Genomic DNA, 26,318 nt, shown 5'->3' with positions numbered 1-26,318 from the left:
GGAAAATAAAATTGCTCGTGGGAACGCCGCCGTTCCATTTTAGGGGCGCTGCACATTTGCGTTTAATAGCTGCCGACTAAACAGTTTTATAAGTGAATATAAGTTTAAATTGTATGTCTGTATGTGACTAACCAAAACACTGATCTGAATACAAATCATTTAATCAAGGTACATTTACAAGCAATGAAAAAGTTTCACCTGCCATTGACGTTCTATATAATATCACTGGAACATTTTCATTGCTCTTGAGTTTATAATAACGGTAACCTTTAAAACTCAGAATTGTGACTTAACATTATTGTAAGACAAGTATGTAAATTAACCATATAAAAAGGTTACACATTTCATTTAGAACAAACATTTTTATTAAATTTGCCAATTAGGAACCTAGCAAAAACGCCAGAATATAGATGCCCTAAGAGCTCCCTTCAACTTGTTTACACTGACCACTCTGCTCATTTTAATTTCACTCGACGCGACGGTGAGGCGGCTCCGTGGTTTTATTATCTTTGACGACAAAAGAGTTGGACTTCCTCTTTGCTATGGAGTTCTTCTTATTGCCGAGATATCAGAGTGCGCGATTCTTGGAACAATTATTTATTAAATGTGCGATTAAATCCACGACAAATATTTGTAGGAATATTCCATTTTTGTCATCATAATCAAGCTGTCAAAGGCCGCTGTGCAGGCCAGCGGGTTGGCAACCATTTCTTGAAATAGTCTGCATGGTTGGTTACACGTGCACGTGTAAAATTACTGACAATATGCCTTAATCTTCTAGAATTAAGGAAAATAGAAAAATTACACAGAAGAAGCCATCTTTCCATGTCCTATATACATCCAGGTCCAGCACAATGGACAGTCAACGCCTGACTGCTATTTATTTATTTATTTATTTATACTTTTATTGCACAATATACAGAAGTAAATATGTACAATGAGGTGGACTTAATGCTAGAAGCATTTTCTACCAGTCAACCTGCAGGAGGTACCGCTATTCTGACTGGCTAATCTTTTCTCCGGTGACAAATCTCAGATCAGCTCTAGCGTTTGTCACCAACACGGTAAGAAGAAGAAGAATTTAAGAATGAGTAGTGTAGAGGGTGCTTTGGGGGCTGCCTGCTTCGATTCTGTAGTGTAGCCCATAACTAAAATCCTGTTTCACAAATTAAGTTTCCCCCACCGCGGTCTGTCAAATAATTATAACAAATGCTATAAACATGAACATAAAGATGTATACCTAATAACTTTTGTTTCTTTTTTATGATATTATTAAGTAAGAAACAAATTAAGTAGGGTTGGTACTCGTATAGTGTAGAACTGGTATGAACTAATGAATGTACACCAGTATAAGTAGATAATAAAATGTAATTTATATTAAAGTAACTATTTTATGACTAGAATGTCACGCTGTGTTTGTAAAAAAAATTAAGTATATGTATAATAACTCAGAGAGCCGCCATCGAATTTATGGCATATCTCTTGTCCTGCAAAACGATCATGCAGACCTACAGGCAAGAGAACGAAAGCCGGCTAAAAGTTTTACTCGAGGAGGCCGAAGCCTGCATATACGATAACAGTAGTTGCCAAGTCCTCAGAGGCAAAATGACTGGAGCGTATATGGCGGCTTATAGCGAGGAATGCGGATTCGTGCCCTGGGAACGCAACATCCCGAAACTCACTCTCCCACACAACAACCAAATGGTGGTCGTAGCTCAGTGTACCAGGATTATGCTAGAGGACAAAATCCTAGCAAAAGCGGAAACCATTAACGCTACCTGGAATAGCTGGACGATGCTCACCATCGCTTGGGTGAACGGGGTACCTACCTGGATGTGGTAAATTACTTCGATGTGAGCAAAGACACCATTATCACCACGACAACTGAGGCGGCCGTCGATATACGAAACAGGCTAGCGCATAGGATCGGGGACATGGTTAGAACTAGGGTACGTATGATGGCATCAGTCCTAGTAAACGGCATTAGAGAACATGTCGGATGCTAACGCCTGATAATTGGCGAGGCCCTGATGAACCATTTCGGGACAATCGTAATTGCCGCCCGCCTGTCCCGTGCCAGTGATATTGCTCTAATCGGAGACATCAACCAGCTACCGTACATAGACAGAGAGAACCTATTCGAACTAAGGTACAGTCGCCCAACACTGGTAGCAAACATCACTTGGCTGGTAGAAAATGCTTTTAGCATTAAGTCCACCTTTTGTACACTTATGTTATATTTGTGCAATAAAGTATTAAATAAATAAATAAATAAATAAATCACCCAGGAGCTGTTGTGCTCATACAGAAACCCCATGGATGTTGCATACGCCCTAAGGGAAGTATACTCAGGCATATACGCAGCCACAGCGCGTATCCAATCCCTGCAGCTGAAAAGGTTCACAGACCCAGCAATTCCAAAATCCCAAACCAACACTCTATTCGTGACGCATACGCAGGAAAAAAAAGAGACCCTGACCAGCCAAGGGTTTGGAGAAGGAACGGGATCACGCGTCTTAACCATACACGAAGCACAGGGATTGATGTACGAATCCGTCATTATCATAAAAACAAAAGATAAAATAAAGTTGCACGATAGCATACCTCACGCAGTAGTGGCGCTGACTAAGCACACCACCGCCTGCACCTACTATGCGGATGACACTGAGAACGCTATCGGCAACCTCGCTAAAACGGCAATAACAGCACCGAAGAAACGGATCCTCGAGTACAACCTAAAGATGGCAATAAAAAATCGGGAAAAAGAGGTCGTTGCCCAGCAATCAAGGCTTTTGGCAACGCAAAATGGGACGGAATAGGAGAATTTTGATTTTAATTTTACATTGACGGCCAAACAGTATTGCATGTATTTTATAGTTTTGTTATGTAGGTATTGTATAGTATATCATGAATTAATATTATCTATATAAGAACTAACCAATAAAATTAAGATAGTTTTAAGAACACTGTCACACATTAACACCAGGCAAAACAACAGCTATGACAAAAGGAGTGTGTGGCCACCAACACTGACAGGCGTCTATTAAGTTCCCTGAAGACGGCTGACATTGGCCCTACCCTTCAAATGTTTGTTGCCATTATAATTGTAAGTGTGACTGTGTGAAACAAAGTAAAAAAAAACAAGAAATGCACAACTGGGGGTTTTTAGTCGGTTAAAGGCCGACACTACCTGGGTCCTCTTCCCAGGTGTCTGTGTAGATTTTCCTCCGGGAGTGCAAAAAAAAATTATACAATAATATTTTGTTAGTAATATATATATATAATAAGCTTCCACATTGAGTAGTGAGTAGTTAAAAGATGAAGATAAAAAACAATCAAACTCTCACAATATATTCATCTCTCAAAAAGGCACGGTTATAAAGTATGTGGAGTGATAATAAAATCTTAAAAAAAAAAAACTCGGATAGATAAATTAACATATACAAATATCTTTAAGACCTCACTCAAAACCATCCCCTACTTCCAGGTGTCAAGGTCGACATCCCAACAAGTGGTGCTGCGGGAGGCGAGCCGGTCGTTCGCCGGGCGCTACCGCTGCGAGGTGTCCGCTGATGCCCCCTCGTTCCACACGCAAGTGCGCTCCGCCTACATATATGTTGTTGGTATGTGTATGTTTTATTTATGATGTCCTAGCTTAGATAAAAAATATATGAATAAGATGGTGGGTCGGTTCATACATGAACATAGCAAAAAAGTGTCCTTCACAACTTTGTTTACTGTCAAACCATTTTATGTAAGTTCAACCTAATGACCATTGTATCAATGAAAAGTCACAATTTCATAGTGAGTCGGATTATTCAAAAGTGGTAGAATGAAGAAGGTGGGGTGTTAGGCCCGGGTCTCCTATTTACGTAGCAGGTCGCGTCCAGCGTCACGCCGTAGGCCGCTTCACGATGCTCACTATAAAAATGTACTGATGCGGTCTCCCTCACACGCCGACGTTGGCGCGTAGACGCCGTAGGTAGGCCGTAGGACGTTGATAGAAACGTTTACGTCAAAGTCGGACGCCGCATAGAGCATAAAATAGGAGACCCAGGCCTTATTTGTTGAGACGTTTCTTTTGCACTGACGTTCCATACTGTTCGTATTAAATTATCGTTGATTATATAATATCATCCTATTATTCGGCTTAAACGGTCTCATTAAGTAGGTATCATTGTTTACAACATATCTAATTTGAAGACCCGAAGAAGTACGAGACGCAAAAGATTAATCTGAACTAAAATAGTAAAATTTGCCTTAATTAACTGCGTTACCTGCGTTACAAAATGCTTTAGACATGCGAATTCATAAGCAAAGTATTAAAAGTTTCATAGGTAGGTACTTACGTAAATCACAAAACTTCAGCATATTGGAGTGTCAATACTTGAAGGTTTTACCTCTCTCCAGTAGATTCGTAAAGCGAGCAAAGAAAGAAATCACACTCAAAAACTTCAAAATTGCGAAAGTTTGGTCGAAAATATAATAAAATCAGACATCATAACACAAATCGTCTTGAACTTTTTGTCTCAATAAACGTAATCTCAATCGTAAGGAATTTACCGACAATTTTGAAGGTTCCCAATAAATACAACTGTAGGGAACCGTAAAACTTGCAGTAAAATATTACTTCCAAGTACCTACCTACTGAAATTTATCTGAAAAAGTTTATGAAAGTAAGTTTTACGTATAAAAACACGGGTTCAGCGAAGCTACTTATAATAATATCAGCTATATTCAAAGCCATAGGATGTTTCAATTCGCAGATCGCAATAAGTTTCCCCATAAAAAAGCTGGTATGCCGAAAATGCTACCCGAAAAATGTTCGGACAGAAAGATATAAATTTGCGCTCATTACATCGGTCCATATATGCGTAACTTTTTGCGTTTCGGAAATATTTATAAAAAATACTTGTAGGTACCTACTTATATTCCGGCAAGGACAAATATTTTTTGATGTTAAATAAAATACAGGGTCAAACTCGAATATGTAGAACAGCTTTTTTGTTTAAGCTATTTAGAGTATTTAATTTAATTTGAGCCGTAACGAAACTTGCTCAATATCTCGGTACATTGACTTACCGACGGGAAGTTCACTGTTAAAAGTTAACCCTTTTTCAGAGTGTCGTTTTCCACAAATACTTTTTTTTTTACAGAAATAATGTTAATCGTTAATAAAACCCAAAATTACATTTTCTGAACCAGAAATTACATACTTATCCTACATAGCGGCTTTCAGATTATGTAATACGTTGTGAAAATATTAAAAAAGTTTACGTCCTATGTCGTTACGGTCAAAGCGAAATTTGTTACAGCTGAGCCAGCAAGTGCCCGTTGGATGTGCCATGCAAATATAGGCTCTATAGACAGCCAGCGTTAAAACTTTAGGGTTGGTTAGGCTGCGGCCACAATCAAGCCCTGTCTTTACAAATAGGACAATATAATCGACAGTGTTAGCTGGGAGTCTGTTTGTTATGTCAGCTTTTGTGGTTTATTTTTAGGCTTCATCATCTTTCTATTCGCAACTGCATGCATATGTAATGTCCGCGGGGGTATTCTGATGTGACTCGCAAGACAGTCTAACCTTAGCTGCAAGTACATTAATTGTACTCACGTGTTTGGTCATCGTATCACTATTTATAGATCTGATCTGTACTTGCAGTAACAGGACAGGATATCTTGTCCTATGTAACAATAAACTATGTTATCTACATTCAAAAGTGTTGACATTCTACAACGATCTACATTTAATACAACGCCGTCGTCGAGCAAAGCCCAATTAGAAGAATCTCTGGCTGTAGAAAGAGATAGCAGTAGCGCTATCATTGTTTCACTTGTACCGTAGCAAGTTTGAGGCGCCGAAGCGAGACTTTGTGTATATTTTGATGAAGTTCTCGCAGTATGTTGTTAAGTCTCTATGTTTATGAGTAGTCACTGGAACTCCTTGTTTGTGTTGTTGTGAGGAAGCCATAATTATTAGGTTTTAGCAGACGGGTTTTATTAGGGGTTAAAGTTTGACAAAGTTATACGAATTTGGAAATCGAAGTTTCCTGTTTTGTGTGTAGTTGTTTTCGATTAAAAAATATCTGTTAATTATTGGTTCTTGTCGGTTCTGCCTCGTTTAAGTACATTATAATAAGTTTATCCCCGATACAAAATGAATGTAAACTGAAATAAAACTCTTGAATTTTTATTTCGTAATTCACATAGAAATACAATTATAGAGAGTCGAATAAACCGTCTTGCTTGTTCACATACAGACTCTTATGTACGTAGGGCTTCTTTCAAGCTAAAAGGTATGTAGCTGTATTGGAATATTAAATAATGTTTTTTTTTTAAGTTATAACATTGGGTTGGGCATTTGGCTTTGTTTGAGACTGTAGTAACTTAGCAGAGATGGACCGATCTAAATATCCGATAAAACAAGCTTGAGACACTACTAACAGTACATATTTTTCTGGTTTCAGGGGTAACTTGATGAATTGTGAAATATAACCCAAATTTACCTATGTAATGTAGTTAATTTTAATAAGTATATCCCGGAAGTAATAAAAAAATAATTGTTTCATAGTAAAGTTAAATACTTGCTCAAACAAGATGTCTGAATGTATGAGCTCTATCGCTAGGCTATCCCTTTATTGTGAGTAAACGTTAACTGTATTACCACAAAAAACGTTAAACATTGTTTAAAAAGGGGTACACTACAGAATTTCGAATTACTTTTTTACGAATATGAAAATAACGATTTTCATAATTACGAATTTCATAGTTCCGAATAATTTACAATCCCGAATTTTAAGTTTCCGAATAGCGAAAATCACGAATAGTATAATAAACGAAATTTCATACCACAGATTAATTAAAATGACGAAAGTCATAATTCCGGATATTATAATTTCGATGTTTCAAAAGTACGATTATTTATTATATCGAATTGTTAAAATTACGAATTCCGAATTTTTAATATTCCGAAAATACAAATTCCCGAATGTTTTTAGTGAACAAAAAATAGTCATATATTAGAAATAGTACGAGTATGTTTATTAACAGCATAATCCGTATACAAACAATATTTTTTAAGCTGTATTATATGAAACGCTCCGCTCCGCTTCGCTGCGCTCCGCTTTGTTTTTCGATATCTATGTGCACCTAACACGCTCCTCCTCGCTTTGCTCGTCGTCGCACCTATCTTTAGGTTTGGGTCCTAAGCTTTTTAAGGTTAACCACCGTAAAAATCCGAGCAATTATATTATATTATATTGGCTTTGTTCTGTAACTTAACAACAAATACTACAAATATTTTACTGTAAAACAAAAATTTTACTCTATATTTGAAACGCTCCGCTCCGCTTCGCTGCGCTCCGCTTTGTTTTTCGATATCTATGTGCACCTAACACGCTCCTCCTCGCTTTGCTCGTCGTCGCACCTATCTTTAGGTTTGGGTCCTAAGCTTTTTAAGGTTAACCACCGTAAAAATCCGAGCAATTGTGTTCTATTATATTTATATTATATTGGCTTTGTTCTGTAACTTAACAACAAATACTACAAATATTTTACTGTATAACAAAAATTTTACTCTATATTTGAAACGCTCCGCTCCGCTTCGCTGCGCTCCGCTTTGTTTTTCGATATCTATGTGCACCTAACACGCTCCTCCTCGCTTTGCTCGTCGTCGCACCTATCTTTTGGTTTTGGTTCTGAAGTTTTAAATACGTTTATGTATTTTTGTCAAATGTAATCAATTTAGTAAAATTAATAATGTAATTATCTTAATTTAAATTAATAATGTAATAAAAATAGAGTAAGTACTGATATTAATTGGTTAAATTAATAAATAATGTATACTTAGTTATAGAAATGTAATCAATTTAGTAAAGTTAATAATTAATAATGCATCATAATGAATTTAAGATAATTGATAAAATTTTGATATAGAATGTTAAATTGTAAAATGTAAAACTATATAAAATTTATACTTAAGTCACTTTAGTTTGGAAATAAATGGCATATTATATGATGAATTTTTGTCAAAATCACGAATTATCATATTTCCGATCGGGATTTTAATTTTTCGTGATTTTAATAAATAGGTATTTTATTTTTCGTATATTAAAGTATTCGTATTTTTTAACGTTCGTATATTTAACAATCGTAATAACAATATTCGTGATTATAATATTCGAAATTATAATTATCGTAATTTTTATAATTCGATATTTAAAAAAATCGGTATTGCAATATTTCGTAAATTACATATTCGGTGTTATCAAATTCGGAAAAAAGTTTTTCGGAATATTTGGGTGTTCCCTTTAAAAAGTGTTTAAAACCAAATTTGAGCCATTTGTTATGCGTTTCACACCGCTAAACATCTGTTAAATATTGTCTAAGTTTAAGTGGTAAGGCCCAGTTCTCTACCCATACTTACCACACCGCTGCAACGCTGCCCGATGTCTCTCTGTTCTTTCCTCTCCGCTCTAAACAAGAGGCCACAATCGGATTTGTGTATCTGGAAGTGGACGTAGCTTTATTTATTTAGTCTATCTATGTATTGTGTTGTTGTGTCATGGTGTACAACTGTACAACATGCAGTTCTGTGTATTTTTCTTCTTCTTAGCGTTTCGGTAACATACACTAGACGGACTAGGGATTGTCACAGTGTGACAGGATTAGCCAGTCGGATTAGTCGTTAGCGTCTAGCCTGGGTGCGCAGGACGTATTTATAAGTTGATTCGTCACTAGGGAAGATTCCTTTATGTACTCATGTATGTGCAGTGAATGATGGGAGTGTAAACCTGTTTCTCCCATTGTTTGGGATTAGGTATTATCTGCATTTTTATTCTCCCCAAGAACTAAAGCCAATCTATTCATTGCAACGGATGAAAGTTAAGAACAAAACTGAAAAGACAACAAAGACGGCACAAAACGCAGATATTCCGCAAAGAAAATCATAAAACTGTTATCGCTTGAACATTCCCATTGTACTGGGAAAAAGGAAATAAACACATGTTCTGCCCGATTGATTTATCGCCAACTATTGTGCAAAACATAACGATATAACATTTCTCGACGTGATTCAGATGAAATGCGCTGTCTTTTAACCCTTGACCGGATAAAAGCGATGTTATAAGTTTAATGGGGATGTTTGTCTAGTTGTCATCGTTTGGCTTTTGTTTTGCTCGGTCGAAAAGTATTGTATGTTGTTTATTTATGTTTTACGAGTACAAATTTCTACTAACTTTTGGGAACGTTATCTTTGGTAAAGTTATTTACCTAATGTTAATTAGTGGGCAGGCATATTTCATTATATTGTGTAGAAATTTTTATTTAAAATAATTAGGTATAATGGTAATGTTAATGTTAGCAATGAAAATACAAAAGTTCTAAATTTTTAATCTTTGTACTTGCGCTGAGTAGGAAATAAAACTGGGTAACACTCATATTATTATTTGTATTGAATGTATGAGTTTGCAGTTTTCAGCAACCTGTCACATCCGTCACACGGCAAGTCGAATAAATCTTCAGCTGTAAAGTTGGGCATGTTAATAATCCTAAATGTACTTATATATATTATTTATAGGTGCTGTGTTAAAAAAAAACACAACTTCAATCCTCAACAAATTGTAACAATAAAAACATTTAGTTTTATAATTTTTAAAACAAAAAAAAATACTAAAACAGCTTTACACTTTATGTACCTATGTATTTTTTTAACAATTATTTCGTATGCTAACATAAAACTAAACGCTCTGAAAAAAAACCTCTAACAATTCAAGCCTTGCAGCTTCCGCTGTTTGAAAAAGCACATAAAACATTCACGGTTGAACGAGTCGAATTGAAAGGCTGCCATAATCGAATAATCATTCGATGTCAAATTATCGATGCACAGGGGAAATCCATTCGAACCGACTGCGCCATGTAAAATGCATTAGCCATAAATATCGGCCATTTTTCATTCGGCCTACATATAGCGTGAATTGCTATGTAGAGTCTTAATTGACGTAGCTCATTTTTAAAACCACAGCAGTTTAGAGTAACACGACGTTATTTTAGAGATTGAAATGGTTGATTGGTTGAATACGTTTTATTGTTTTAGAGTTAACTAGACCCAAAGTCTAAACCTAAGCAGGCCTAAGCCATCTTTCTCATCGTCATTTGTCATTTTGGCAACAGCATGATGATAATTTATTATTATGGCCTGTTTCATCGATATTTTTTAAGAAACAAAATAGGAGGCGTTTTTTTACGTATATAGCGTACCTAATTTAGTTTCTCTAAATATGTTATTGGTAATAATTGGTTGGAAATCGGTTTACGTTTCCTTCACAATTTGATAGCCGGACATCGCAGCAGTAGGCTCTCCGAAGCCTCCTAAGCTATTAAGTTTTGGTCCGGCAAATTCTCAATTTATTTTATCAGGCTTAAACATCATATCGAAGCAAATTCCTCGATATTGTAACTTCAATTACCCCTCGGAAATGAGATTGACCCCGCTTCCGGCTGTTGTAGCGATTGCCGTGATCGAAATCTTTTGTAAAATTGGTCAAATATTGCTTCGCTTTATTTGGGAATATGTGCGTAAAACTTTATTGGTTCGCATCGCTTTACCTCATGTTACTCCCGTATAGTGTTAGTGAGGTCGAGATTCAAACAAGTACCTACCTAATAATGACAGATTCTCGGTGGTTTTTTTCATGACAAAAATACGCGCTCATCGATATTTTTGTCATCGAACTTGAATTTTATTCTTTTTTAATATTCCTTGTTATTTCAGATTAAAAGTTACGATAGAGTTACGAGAAGTTGTGATAAAGTTAAAAGTTTTGGACTTTCTACTCGCAGGAGATAAATTTGTAGTTTTCGTTTTCGGAAAGTTCGGTCCAGTTTCTCACCCAGTTTTCCTTTCTACTTAATAGCTACGTTATAGTATGTATTTGATACAGCCATGAAAGATTCTTCTCCAACAGGCAGAAAAAAAACTCTTACAGCACCGCAATACATTTAAGTAAGCCAAAATTCTACAAGATCAAAGGGCCTTAAGTGATTCTAACCGGATCTGAGGAATCTTAAAAGTAAACAAAATAATAATATTATTATGTGTTAGTACAAGGTGCGAATTTTGCGAGACATTTTGACATGATTGTACTAGTGGTTGCGGAACCGGATCTAAACAATAATTAGTGCGGCCGCCGCCAGATGCCGCTGCGCGCCGGAAGTGTTAAAGCTCAACGTTTCCGGAAACCCGACACAGTGGTATTTATGCGAGAAAAAAATGGCTGAACTCTTTGCCAAATATTTGTTAAGGTATTTTTATTTGCACGATGTTAAAGTATTGATTTTGTTAATCTATAATGGTGGCGCAGTGAGCTTTCAATTTCTCAATTTGCCGTTTTAATAAATACCTTTGTTATAAGTACATAATAATTTTGGTATACCTCACCGAAATGAGTGGAAGTAATAATTGGGGTAAATTATATTGTTTACTTTGTAAAATAAGTGGACCGTGTCCAAAACCTTGGTGGTAAACAATAATAACTTAAATTTATGCGAAATAAGAGGTTAGAAAATTTACTCTCAAGGCTTTATTAGATGCCCTCCTCCAGTTTCTGAAAATCTAAATTAATTAACCATAAATAACATTTTCAGATTCTGAGTAAAGTGTAGGTAAGCGTACTGTAGGTAAAACCAATTGTAGGTTCCAAATTAGCTCAGTTCCATAAATGCTATTAAAAAAATAATAGGTAATAAGTACTGTTTACACAGGATACTATTAGACATATGTATATTTTACTTTTTTATGTTAAGGAGGAAGATATCGCTGTATCAGTCCCTGAAAGTTTTCAGTTAAACGATAAATGATTCGATGTAAATTCTTTTTAAAGCGAAGCCAATCCCGTGGGCAATAGCTAGTACTGATTTGAATAACTAAACAAATGAATTAGCCTTCAGTTAAACAAATTTAAACATATTATAATAATTGCAATCTAATCAATTATTGAAACGCTGTGACGCACAAATGTCACTATTCCGATGTCCATGCAATACCTCTATTAGAACCGTCATCGCTACCTACTAACCGAAACCTAATACTGGGACTGCACTAAAATAGCATTTAACAGCTATAGTGGAATCAAATCAGTAAAATTACTCATTAATATGATTTTTTTAAATGTGTTCTAAGTTTCATAATAATCAAAACATCTACTAAATTAATTCCAAATGTTATTACAAGTAGGTAAATTGAGAAAAAATAATAAAAGGCTTTAGATAAAACAATTATTTTGACAATGCAATAATTATACCAATTAAGATTAAAATCATATCAAGTTCTCATTCCGTTTTACATAGTGCAATCAGAATTATGTACAGTCGGCCACAAGTCAAAGCCAAACCTCGTTGTCCGTTATTAATGTTCAAGAGCTGGTGATTATGGGCAAGTGCCGGCTACGGATAGTGCGGTCAGGTCATCTGAATCTACATAGTCTAGTCTAGCCTAATCGTCTGCAAATTCTATCTAGCCTTTGTTTTAGACTGACTTAAGTTATAAAATATTATACTCTTTTTACCAGGTTTTATTTTGAGTATAGTTAAAATAAGGGTACTTATTTATAACTTTACCATTGTGCGATAATATCTAGCAATGTGTTCACAGGTTGAGGCACGGCAGGGTCACGGATGATATAGGTACATTATGACAAATTTAATTTACAGTTTTTGTGTAGTACTCGTACAATAAGCTGCTGTAGGTATCGCCTCTCTCTACATCGAAATTCAATTTCTATTAGTACCTATGTATTTCTATTCGTAAGTGTAACGGAAAACGCTAATTGAATTTTATAACAAGCTAACTGGTGTAATTTGCAATTATTTTCTCAACGTTATTGGCTACATATCCATTAATGCTTAACCCGGTGCAACACAGACACGGCCCAAAACGCTTACTCTATCCGATTTTTTGCTCCCCGCCATCATGCAATTTGAGGTAACTGCACTATTACCGTGACCACAGCGATGAAACTTCGCAATTGGAACGAAACAAAGCTATCTGCGAATAGGGATGTGCACCGTGCATCGCATGTGTGAAGCATTTACATTTATATGACGTTTTGATGAGATAGAATTTGTAACTCGTTTGTCTATCACTCGCCGAAGTGCTTGCAGAGATCTCGTAATCAAAACATGCTATGATTAATATATGGGGATCATTTTTTTTAATTTAGGTATGTCTATACACAAGTGACAAGTGCTGGTAAAAGCTATGCATGAAGCTAAGTCCTCGTCAAGGGAAATCGTCAAGCACGTAGACTTGTCAAGTCGACTTGATCGTCTCGCGGACCCATAAGGCACATGATTCCTCAGGCGGTGGGCTCAAGATGATTGCTTCAGCTTGAGCCCACCGCCTGAGGAATCAACAGCCGCGACTACTGCATGCGTGTTAGTTTTAACCAATAAAAGAACATTTTCAATTACTAGATTCCATAAAAAAATATTCATCCACATAATATGAATGTAATACGTATTATCAAGCGATTTTTAGTAAAGAGGTTTCGATTCCACACATCCCTAGTTAGAAGCAACAGAATCCCATTTGGTAAACAGCAAGGCAGGTGGAATTGTGGATTCGCCCGTCGCCGGAACACATCTGGGTGGGTGAAAACTCTAATTGGTCGTTCTACCCTAGTAATCTAAGTCGTGTCTTAATTTCAGTTACGCTGTTATCCTTCGGGGGATATATTTTGGGCGTGTTATGTGGGTAACGGGTGAAACGTGGGATTAGTGAAGGGATAAAATTGGAAACAGCCCGTTGTCTCGAGCGATAAAGGCGCGCGCAAATTGAGCCCGAGCGTTTATGGATTGTGTAAACCTTGTATTAGTTCATGGAATTACGTATGCGATATTGAAAGCACATATATTATTCCAAGGGTATACAAAACGTGTTACACATAAAGGCTTTGTGTGAACTAACAGATGGATCAGGGCTTATATAAAATTGAAAGAAAATTTGTTCTAATTATTATGTACTTAAACGTGTTTTCCGTAAATGATGAAAATATCAACCAAATACGTTATGTTTTTAACATAATTGACTGAAGCTACTTACTCCCACTCCCCCATAAGTCAAACAGGAAAGAGTCATGGGTTTCATTCGAAGAGATTTTCTCCAAATTTATTCATTGCCAGAAGCAAAAATGCAATTTAATTGCCAAACGGCGCGAACGCTTTGCGCGTAAATGTCTCAACGCAGTACAAACTTAGTAGGCCTGCCAGATTACACGGGACGTCAGAGCAACCGTGTTCCTTCAACAATAGAAATCATTTTACCCTGACACGGTGTTCCGTTGTTTGTTGCGTTGTATCGCCGTCCCAGAACATTTATCCGTCTGTAAAAGAGGAAGAGAGAAAAAGGCCATTTGGGTTAATATCTTTTGGTTGGAATGTATCGTCTAATTACAAGGAAACTGTGTGCTTTTTGCTGTTTTTCAGTTACAGGCGGCTGTACCGTACGTTTTGTCTTGCAGCGAAAGGGAAAGATAAAGTGACGACTTCGTTAATTCGGAAGGTAACTTCTTATGAAGTCGGGAATGAAATTACGTAACATTAACGTACGCGTTAGCGCGTATTTAAACCTGACAGCTGAATGTTGTGTGAATCTGTCTGTGTCAGGGAATGTTACGAGGTTAATGTTATATTCACGTCAGAAAAAGAGTGGGGTGTTATTATAATGACTGTAGGTTTTTTTATTTTTATTTTAATGTTTTAAAATTCAGAAAAGACGGCCGAATGGCGTAGTGGTTAGTGACCCTGACTACTGAGCCGATGGTCCCGGGTTCGATTCCCGGCTGGGGCAGCTATTTGTTTAAACACAGATATTTGTTCTCGGGTCTTGGATGTGCCCGTAAAATGGCAATAGGCCCGCCCCCTATTACATTGGGACTAACATAACACTCTGGCGAAAAGTGGGTGCAGCAATGCACCTCTGCCTACCCCGCAAGGGAGTACATTAGTACAAGGCGTGAGTGCGTGTTTTTTTTTTTTTTTTTTTTTAAATTCAGAAAACAATGAAGCTATTCATATACTTTAGACTACTTTTTAATCCATTTGTACCACAAGATACTTTTTGAGGCAAAGCGAAACTCGCGGAATAACCTCATTATACCTAGTACCATTATGCTTTCTTAAATTTTCCGTAGTTCTTATATTATTACTACTCCAGCAGCAGGTATGGACCATTCACATCATTACTAAGCCTTTGACCTCTTCCCGCGTCCAGGCTCTAGGTAGGAACATAACAAAGCTCTTCACCGAAGACCCCGCCCTTTTGAACTTCAGACTCTTTGCGCATTGATTAAGAGCAAGATGGAAATACCGTTTCTGTACACACGAAAGAGATGGTTGCGCCTCGAAAGGGTAAACTGCCAAGTCATCGTGACCTGCAAGTTTTCACCTGGCGTTCGTCCAAGTAGTCCGAGTTTCTGAACTAATGTCTCGGTACTTGCCAATACTAGCTGCAGCTTAGCACTTAGGTTACTTTATATTTATGGCCCTATCTGAACCCCGGGTAGGACTCCCCGGGACGAGGGTTATGTTTTGGAGTCGGGAGTTGTTTTAGATACTATCCCATTTTTAAGCCACGAATGTAGTTTAAGGAACTTAGTTTAAAATTATGATTCAACCCAAAAAGTGTACTTGTAAGTGGTTATTCCTCAGAACGTCTGTTAGCGAGATAGTGATGTTGATTCTGAAGGCAGAAATTCTAATATCTGACCTGTCAAAACCTTAATTTCTTTTATTAAAATTTAACTCTATGAGTGTTTCCGCAAATGTCATTTTTAGCTAGCAAAATGTATAGTTTGACAGCGTTAAAATTATAATTTCTGCCTTCAGAATAGCTACCAGTATCTGTGTTATTTATCTCTGAAGTTATTAAGATTCAGATATCCAGCTACAATAATCTTAGTACAAAAACTGTATAATTTAAATAAATTAATAAATAGGTACATTTAAAATAAAACCTCCTCTCTTTTGGAAAAACAATTTGTGACTACTTTGTTTGAAAAATATGTGAATCATAATAAAGTGTACACGGAAGGGCAACGTTGAATTAATATTCAACGAAGCGAGACGCCGCCTAAGTCCACTGAGTGAAATCATGGAATACTAAGAGGTTTTTATCCCTTCCACGACTGAAAAATAAGGGTGTTTTATGAGAAGATCAACCAATGTCCACATCACCAACTTTCAACCATACTGTGACTGTCAGTGTTAGTTTTGCAATAATGTGTCTTTCAATTATACTTTTCACTACTTTTGACACACGTTGTATTAGGAACTAAAGGCATTCATAAAATTCAATTGAAGTGATTTTTTAAGGCAGTATTTCTTATTATTATTTTTATTTTACTGATTTTAATTTATTTGTAATAATTGACGATCAGATGTCATCATCAGATCATGTCCAGGTCACCATCATATTGTTTTGTTAAGCTGCGTACAGACGGTGCGTACATGTAGTCGATTACGCGTGTCCTGGAACGCCATATCCGTACTAGAAAGTTCCCCCTGAGTGTCCGCGTAGCTTCTAGTACGGACATGGCGTTCTAGGACACGCGTACCAATGTACGCACTGTCCGTACGCAGCTTTAAGAACTATATTTAAGTTCAAAACTTAATTGGAATCGGTTTACAACAATTACATTTTCCCATCCTTGGAGATGGAATTTATTTTTGAGATTAGAATCGAATTACATTTGAGGTAAAGCTAATTCATCAAAAAATTATAATCAAAATCGGTCTATAACGGGCAAAGGTATTTGGTGTATTAAAAAAAACATACAGACGAATTGAGATACTCCTTCTTTTTTAGAGACAGTTAAAAATACGTTTCAGAATTGGAGCATAGTAGCATTTGACACCCATTTTACCATTCACAAGAGTAAAAATAGGCAGCCAAAAATATTGTATAAACTTGTCACGGCTACGTATGTGCCGTATGAATACCACACGCTGTTTTCTTTCATTTTTTCCGCAAAACAAAATCCCCGAGTTTACAGAATATCAAAATTTTATACAGCCTTATTAAATATTCACTTTTGGGACGATGTTTCTGCCTTACTTAGTGAATAATACCCATAAGCCTCTTCTGACAAAGGTAAGTGAGTGAATTATGACACCAACATTTTGTCAAAAATATCTACCCGTGTTAGAAAAAATAAACTCAATACATCACAAATATTGCGGATTTCTTATTTCATGAAAGTACTTAGGTATATAGTTTTACGTGTTTATCATTATTTTTTGGCAGTGTAAGAAACATATATATTTAGTGGTAATGCATGTCACAGTCTTATTTATTTATTTAATTCTTTATTGCACAAATATTAAAAATACATGTACAAAAGGTGGCCTTAATGCTAAGAACTACATTTTCTTTCTTGTAGCCGTATCAGATGAGCCGAACAGTATAATTTGGAAAATTCAATAGGAGCATTTGTAAGGATCTCATTGGTCTGTTGTACCTACATCATTATATGCATGGTTTTTAAAAGATAAAGCTACTCTACTCCCTTAAATTCAACTCTTTGATTCTTATAAGTATTATAATTAAAACAAAAATCAGTGCCGTAGCTAATAGAAGACAGCCGTGTCCTGATTCGACGACGCGGGTCGCATATCCAATGCCCATTATGTAAATTAGTGGAAGTCAACTGGACTACCTTAACAGATATACCCATACTCGTATAAGTATGGAGTTCTTACATTTTCATATTTAAATCTATGCTCTTGAAGAGCACTCATCTAGCTTTTATAGCTTTTATCTGGCATTACTCTAATGCAGATAATATATGTCTATAAGATCATGTGTATAAGTGAGTCTCAGAGAAAATTTACAATATCGTCAATATTTTTCATGTGCCAAAATTAAAGTAAGTGTCTACGTTTATTTTAAATTATGGCGGCTCCTATGATTATCTTTCACACTGTTAGCATCAAATTCCTTAATTTGGGTTTCTATTCTATTCTATTCTATTCTCTGTGGGGGTGTAAGTACCTGCACCTGGCTCTCTCGAGTGGAACCTTTGTGCATATCCCCAAGGTCTAAACTGCCTTCCTAAGCTTGGACCATTTCCCACCACGCTGGTCCACTGCGGGTTGGTGGGTTCACATATCTAGATGTGCTAAATCTATATATGCAGGTTTCCTTACGATGTTTTCCTTCACCGTAAGAGCGATGGTATACATTGTACTTAAGTTAAATGAACTCATTGGTACATGTCAGCGCCGGGATTCGAACCCGCATCTCTTGCGTGAGAAGCGGGCGCTTACCCGACTGAGCTACCACCGCTTCGTAAATATTAATTTGGGTTGGTGCTTAACTCTTTTGTTAGCTGTTCAGTATAATAAGTTGTGTTAATTATAAAGACATAAAATAATACACTGAAGAAAAACGTAAGCTTTAAGTTAAAGAGTAGTTCTCAAAGGTCTGATATTTACAAGTTGTCGAATCATTGTTACCTAGTCAAAATATAATATCCACTAGCACAAACGCACCAGCCGCAAACATTTAATGAAACGACACAATGTGAACAGAATCGGCAAAGCCAATGCTACCCGCCAATAAACAAAAACGCAATAACAGCTTCAGAGAAAGCAATAAGCAGGTCATTATCACGAACAATTAGAACCGGTTACAATAACAGCTTGATGTTCTGCCAAACGGTTATACCGTTATAACAGTTATAGCTGATATTATAACGTTGTGTTATGATTGTTACGGGGTACAGAGAGTGCGGTAAAGAAAACGGAAATGCTCATTTGCTAATGCTTTTAAGCGCAGTTTAAATGCTAACAGTTAAAGTAAGTGGGTTTTTGTGTTTTTTGAGATTTGTCGCTGATTTCAGTAAGTAGTTACTAATATTGTACTTTAAAAAGATATGGTGTTTAAGAAGGTACCGGCTAAATTAATTCTAAATTAATTCGGAATAATTAGTAAACAAAAAAAAATATTCTAAAACCAGGAGAAAGTAATACATAATAGCACTCTAATATAAGAGAAAGTAAATTTCCTCATTAGGTCAATGTCTAGGGGATCCGTTAAATTAAAACCTATTGTAATTTACGTAAAATCACATTTCAAACTGACCTTAGCGCTTATTTTTTTTAAATGGAGCTTTCACTTATAACAAAATATAATATTAAGTTTAGAAATAAAAAAATCGCCCTAATTACGGTTCACTGAACTACATTAATTATCTTTTTTTAAACTAAATTGAATTTTTCTCAAGTTTAAAATTTAATTCACGTCATAAACGAATAAACCCGACTCAGCGGCGCTAAATTATGTATTTCGCTCATTAACTTTCTGAATAGAACAGTGAAAAGTAACTTTGAGCTGAAAATTTCATTAAACCGGAACCGGAAATGTGACTTTAAACTTTCTCTCTTTTATCTTTTTAAGGTCAACTAAGTAGGTACTACTTATGTTTTTATAAGTGTATTTTGACCAGGTACACATTCAAATGGGGTCATAATCTTTTTTCTTCATCAATACACATTCTGAAAACTCATGTATCATGAAAAAACTTTGGATCCAATTTTATTTCTTTTCAAAAATTATGTTAAACTGTAAAACTGTCGAAGTTTGGTATCTATAGTATATATTATTTAAAGTACTCTCCTTCAGATGACATTACAAAATTCCACCCTGTATAGACTGTTTACATTTTTTGTATACCTAACTGGATCGACTACATAACAAACTAGGTACTTATAATATTATTATTATGTGATAATAGCTATGTTGCGTTTTACAACACACGTAGGACGTGCAGCTACGTGTGTTGTAAACTATAGTTATAAGTAACTATAGTTTCCGTGTCGTTACAGGACGTCACGAGACCGAATAGAATTTATGAATGCGTTGAAGCAGAAAGGTTGACAGCCAAGGCGGTCGTCGCCGCCCGACGTGGGATTTCGTGAAGGCGGCATGCATATTTGATTCTGTCATAAACTCAATTTACAGCTAATCTCATCTCAGATTGTCGAAGAAATAAAATTTCACACGTCGTTGATTCACTCGTGAATGTAAATAGGGTAGGCGCGAGCGGCGCTGCGGGGCGGCGCGGGGGCGGGGCGGGGAATAGCGGGGGAGGGGAGGCTAATAAAATATAAGCGGGGCGCGTTCACGGCTCATTTGGCTTCAGACGCTCGCGTCGCCAAGACGCAAGACGACAATTTAATATTTCGCCTTTAATTCCCGGCACTAAACAAACTGGGCTTTATGGGTAAAGCTCTATCCCCCATTAAATTTTTGTCCCGTCTTGATCAGTATCTACTGATCGATATTACGCCTACCGGTCTCCGTTACTTTTTACTACTCCTTTTATTGCGACAAACGATTTTAATCAAGCGAGTTTTCGTTTGAAACCGTTTCCCATTAGCGCGTTAGTACGAAATAAAATGTAAACTCGAATCTACGACTGAGAGTGATTGTTTTGTTTGTTTTTAATTTATTTTAAATCGACACTTCAGTATCGATTATTAACCTTGAACAGTGAAACAAGTAACACTTCGTTGCTAAGTGTCGCATTTTCAATATTGAATTGGAGAAAGCCGAACAATATCTAACGGGCTTTCAATTCAAATTGTCTCAAATATTTATTTTATAGACAGTACCCTCAACAATTATTGAAATTTGTTTCTTTGGTAAGGATTTGTTATTCGGCAGCACATTAACCTTCAAGACATAATTTATGAGGCATTTGGAGCTCAGCAAGTTCAGTTTGAAGTAAATGCAACATGAAAATGTTGGAATGCAAGGAAATCGCTCGTAAAACTTAGTTCTTGGTGAATCCATATAGAAGAAAGTTTGGCTCTTCGCCGGGAGAAGACGCCGGAGGGGCAGGGTGCGGGGGGCGGGGCGCGGCGACCCGTCAAACTGGCTCTATCACGCAAAAACCCTGCACCTGAAATAAATTATTCATATTGATCTATTTATAAGCATTACTTACTTTTTTTTGTTATTGTATTCACCTAGTTGTCACTGCGTATCTCGGTAATTGTCACTTAGTCCAGTCAAGGAATGAGGTGTAGAGTGCGTGAGCAGGTAACTAAGCGATTCCTTCAGAAACTTGTTCAGGGAGCTTAGGTTGTTAACATACCAAAAGTCCTGACTCCTAGCAGATGAGCGGGGGGAGGAGAGGGGGGTTAAAGGTACGAATTTTTGGTTTTTCGCTTATATCTCAAAAACGGTGCATCGGAGAGAAATATTTTCAACTAATAAAATAGAGTTCTTAAAATTATCTAAAACTTTTATACCATATGTTTTTTTCTAATTCCTAACCGTTTTCGAGCTATACCCTCGGCAAAAGTTGAAATTTACAAGCAAAATCAATTCAAGTCAAAAGATTCATAAACATTGCATCATATTTTCTAAACCGAATCATAAACGAAAAAAGTGAATAGAAAAAAGTTGTAGATTTTTAAATTCTCTTTTAGAATATATATAGATATGATGGTGAATGTCCAACCCACCTAAAGGTACAGCTAAAAAAACATATATAAACATGTATAAAAGTTTTAGATAATTTTAAGAAATCCATTTTATTAGTTGAAAATATTTCTCTCCGATGCACCGTTTTTGAGATATAAGCGAAAAACCAAAAATTCGTACCTTTACCCCCCTCTCCTCCCCCCCGCTCTTCACCTAGGAGTCAGGACTTTTGGTATGTTAACAACCTAAGCCCCCTGAACAAGTTTCTGAAGGAATCGCTTAGTTACCTGCTCACGCACTCTACACCTCATTTTGGGTCATTAATTGACTGGACTAACTATATTATTTATTATACTGATCCTACAAAAAATATAGAACCAGCTACGATGATTTTCAATTTTAAACCATTTGAAAGCTCGTACACGTGGCAATAGAATGTAATACTTATTCCACTACACTGTAGGATCATGAGCATTACAGGGATCTGAGAGGAACATTAGGTTCTTCTCAGTCTCGCGAAACCGTCGAAGTTTCCATTCTAAAACGTCTAGGAATTTAAAAATGTAACTTTTGAAAATTCAATAGCTGTATGAGTGTTAAAAATTCGTGAAAATCACTTAAAAACTTGAGGCTCTGTTCGGGACGCTCTTCTTTTAGAAGTTTTCATAAGAAAAGTTGGACTTTGGTTCACGTATCTACTTCGGTTTTAGCGGTTTTGACGAAACTTTGAGATTTAGCAGGCGAAGAGTTACTCTGTTTACATTATAGGGTAAAATAATATATCAGAAATAATCATTGGTATACTGGCCCATTTGATGTTTAGTTAAACCCTACGTAAATAGTGTTACAAATTTTAAGCCTTAAATATCAAATGCGTCCCATTGCTTCCCCATAAGATTGTTATCTAAGGAAATTATATTCCTTTCTTGATTTCAATTTTTCAGCTTTCAGGGTTCGGCTTTTTTGGAATGATGTTCGCATAATATTATACATGCTAGTTTTTATGTTATTCCAATGAGGTATTTTCAGGACTTTTGTAGAGAATAAAAAGAGATTCTCGTATTTCCGAAAGAGGGCGTAGCATAGCTAGATATGTCAATGTCATATAATAATATTAACATTCGGTATGACAGACATGTCATAAATTGTCATTCGGTATGCACCATATACAGTGCGACAAACTTATCTGTTCCGGTGAGAGCGAACTAAATTGATCCATATCTCATTATTTACTAATGAATTATTTATTGATATAGATTAGATGGGTTTATTGAAACCACAAGAGCGAATTACTACTACTGGCAAACTTCAAATCTTATAGAATGAAGAAATATTACACATTTACGTGAGCTGTCACCGGAAGTCCGGAACAGATAAGTTTGTGGCACTATACATTAATATACATACTAGCGTAATATATTAATTAATGCCTATGGTATGCACTTGTCTTGCACTTTGCACTTGCCTGTCAGTGATGTCAATGTACTTTTTTCTGTTTTAGCACTCAGCCTCACTCAATTTGACATGTCATGGATACCTTTACGACATCTGTAGGAGCTTTGAAACGATATTTCTGACCTATACCTGTCCTTGAAAAAAATTCATTAAATAATTTTCTAACCTAAAATGTCTGCAAATGAAAAAAAAACACAATTCAAAATAAAAAAGTATAGCAAACCATTTTTCATCCAGTAAAACATCACTCTTGCAAAATTTCTGGCCAAACTTATTGCTCCCGAGCCGGCCTTTTCATCGCCATGAATGAAAGTGTCCCCAAGATACTACTTCATTTGTTATTTCTTTCTTCCTTGTTTTGAAATGAAACAACGGAAAACAAAACACACAATACAGTTGTTAGTTTTTTAGCTTCCAGGCAATTTACTTCCAGTCTTAATTTAACCACACACGTTTAATTATTCTTCTATCTTAGCTAACAAGTAATACTGTATTGTTATTCATGACTAGAATTAGGTATGCCATGCGATACCGGATACCTATCTTATTTACTTACACAGTGTTGTCAATGTAGGATCCAAACGTCTGTGAACTGTAATACGGGTTGATAGGATCTGTTTCACTTTGACAAGGTGAGCTGACGTCGAAACAGTGCAGTGCTTTCAGATATCCGACTAATGCTAGTGCCTAGACCTGGCTACGGCGCCGTGTGAGTACATCCGTGCCATTCCACCCATCTCTAAGTGTTCAAAATCCTTTCCGTAAAATGTACAATGTTTAGGAACTGAATTCCGTTAGGTATTGCAGTTTTAGTTATTTCAAACGAATCGGTTTTACTGTAGTTTTAGGTGGATGTCGAATTAGTTAGATGTATTTTTTTTATTAGTTCTACAATATTCTACATGTAGAACTATTGGTTGGAATAAGAAGCATTTGTAACTGAACTGGAAATACGGTCCAATTTTTTTTTCAGTTTTCAATGTCTAAAAATTAATTAGTTCGTGGGACTTTACATACATATATACCTACATATTTACATAAGTAAAAACGTTCACCCAGATTTGGTCACAATTTAGTCCTAAATTGGGCGAATAATCTGCTGGCGGCGTTCCCAAATTTCTGAGCACAGTTGGTAGGCCACTACCGCGTAACTAGGGGTCGCCGGTCGGGAAATTATCTCAAATTTGGCCTAACATAAGTGGAAAATGTAAAATAACTAGGTATACTCGTATTGCCTGAAGAGCCAGAACTGGCTATAATATGAGTAGTTTCTTATATAGAACTGTCCACGGTCCCTGGTTTGTGCCTGGATAACCTATCCTTACCGAAGTTGAAACCCCTAAACTGATAAAATATTGTGTACATTACGAATGAACTGATTTTGATAAAATTACACTATTGATATCGGAATACTAATGTCGGGTGTAGGCAAACTGTGTTATGTACGTAAGTAAGTACTGACCAAAATCCACATGATTGTCTACCATATAGGTTAGGAAATGTTCTCAATTTAATTAAATGTACGAGGCGGCACCTTAAAATAAGTTCGTATAATAATCAAGATTCATTCATAATCCGAAAGTTTGAAGCAGCCTTAAATATCCAATGCGTCCCATTGCTTTGCAAAAGATTGCTTAGATTTCCTTCCTTGATTTCACCATTTCTTATAAACCCTTTTATCTCTGTATTAAAACAGATTGGCAATGAAAGAGCCGTATTACGCTTTCAATCGTCAATTACAAAGTATTACTGGCCATAAGGCTTTGGGGCGTTACTGTGAATGTGTCCATGAAATATCAATGAAACTCTATTACAGTGGGTTTGGCTTTCAGGGAGATATCTCGTTGAACCGGCTCAGTGGCTATGCTTTTATATTTTATACATATTATCATATTTATCACTAGGTACTTAGATAAAATGTTTATTGCAGATTATTTAAATTTTAACAATGAAATACTTATTGTTCATCATCAAATCATCAATTTATAATGTTGCCCCAATTTCGCCATTCTCGGTTAGATCATAACCAGGTATTGGTTCATCAATATACTTATTAAATTCTTGACATGTTTGTGTCAATAGTCAACCACTAATCCCTGGTTATGATCTAACCGAGTATAACGATATTGGGGCTATCGTCATGCTTCAAATTGATTTATAACCATTTGTAAGTATAATTATACAAAATTTATTTCATAGTACTTCCTGATTAAATTATAATTATTAATGCAATTATTATTATTTGTAAATATTAGGTAAGAACAAAAGAGTTACATAGATATTTCAGAATAACTTTTATGTAACATTAAAATATGTAAAACTCCAACTTTTTGGAAAATTAACTTTTGCAAACGACGCTGCTAAGTAACGTACTTACTCAAATAGAGGAAGGTATTTACCTTTTACTATTTTATATTATATTCAGTGGCCAATAATAAGTGATTGGATAAATCCCCTGATTCCCCTCAACTTGTATCTACCCATAAGGCACCAGAGAGAGCCCGCGGCTATCAGGTTTTAGCCGAAAATACATTTTGGCTAACCCGATTGCAATTTGTAGCCTGATTCACGGTTCAAGGCAGTTTTTGGGGCTCTGCTCAGACCTTTTCCTGATAGAGTTTATGGAAGATGGCATAAAAATCTTGGGAATTCAGATATCTAGTTTTTAATAAGGGTGTTCTAAGTTTGAGATAGGGATTTTGTAGTATATCATGACTAATGGAAAACCTTATTCGGGGGGAAATATAAGCAGTTTGATAGAAACACGAAATATCTAATAATTTTACATAATAATGCAACTTGCAAAAAATCTACGAAGTATTTTTTTTTTTAAAAAGGTGCTTACATAATGTTATAAATTAAATTTATACCTTATTATAATATTATGTAGGAAATAGATACTGATACGAGTACAACAGAGCTTTTAGTACTCTCCAAAAGAAATAAGACACGGGATTGCAGTAAAAGCCATAATTGTCTTGTCTGCACGTGAAAAGTTGCACTAATAAATATTTATTGTAGAGCATAACATAAAACACAAAGAAATATAATCGTATGTATTTGAATTCAACCAATTCGGACTAAAGAAACCTTAATTAAAGATAACTTTTTCTCAAACATCAAACTTTGTAAATTGTTCTTGAAACAACCATGAAGACTATGATGGAGCAATGAGGGTCCTGCCCAGAGCTCATCGTTTATACATGACTTCCAAAACTCTTGATAGCCCCAAAGGAGTGTTTCGTTGAAGACGGGTAAGGGCAATTTGGCAAATGTGTAGCGGTTCTTTTTTTAAAATCGTTTCTTTTAAGAAGAGAACAGTGTATTGTTAGTTTTTTTAATCGCAATGATCTTTGGTTAGCACTTACTTGTAGCT

At 36.0% G+C, this 26,318-nt stretch overlaps 1 protein-coding gene across 1 annotated transcript in view; it reads left to right on the top strand.

The window, feature by feature from the left end:
- The window catches only part of LOC105392805, a 146,797-nt gene that overhangs the window by 49,925 nt on the left and 70,554 nt on the right, over nt 1-26,318 (top strand). Inside the window, exon 4 of the mRNA XM_038122421.2 lies at nt 3,488-3,623. Coding sequence (XP_037978349.2) covers nt 3,488-3,623 — 136 coding nt within the window. The remainder of the gene's footprint in view (nt 1-3,487; nt 3,624-26,318) is intronic.

Source organism: Plutella xylostella, chromosome 22 (genome assembly GCF_932276165.1).
Source record: "Plutella xylostella chromosome 22, ilPluXylo3.1, whole genome shotgun sequence".
NCBI lineage: Eukaryota > Metazoa > Arthropoda > Insecta > Lepidoptera > Plutellidae > Plutella > Plutella xylostella.
The sequence above is the reverse complement of the archived record's forward strand: the minus strand, read 5'-3'. Positions and strand labels throughout refer to the sequence as shown.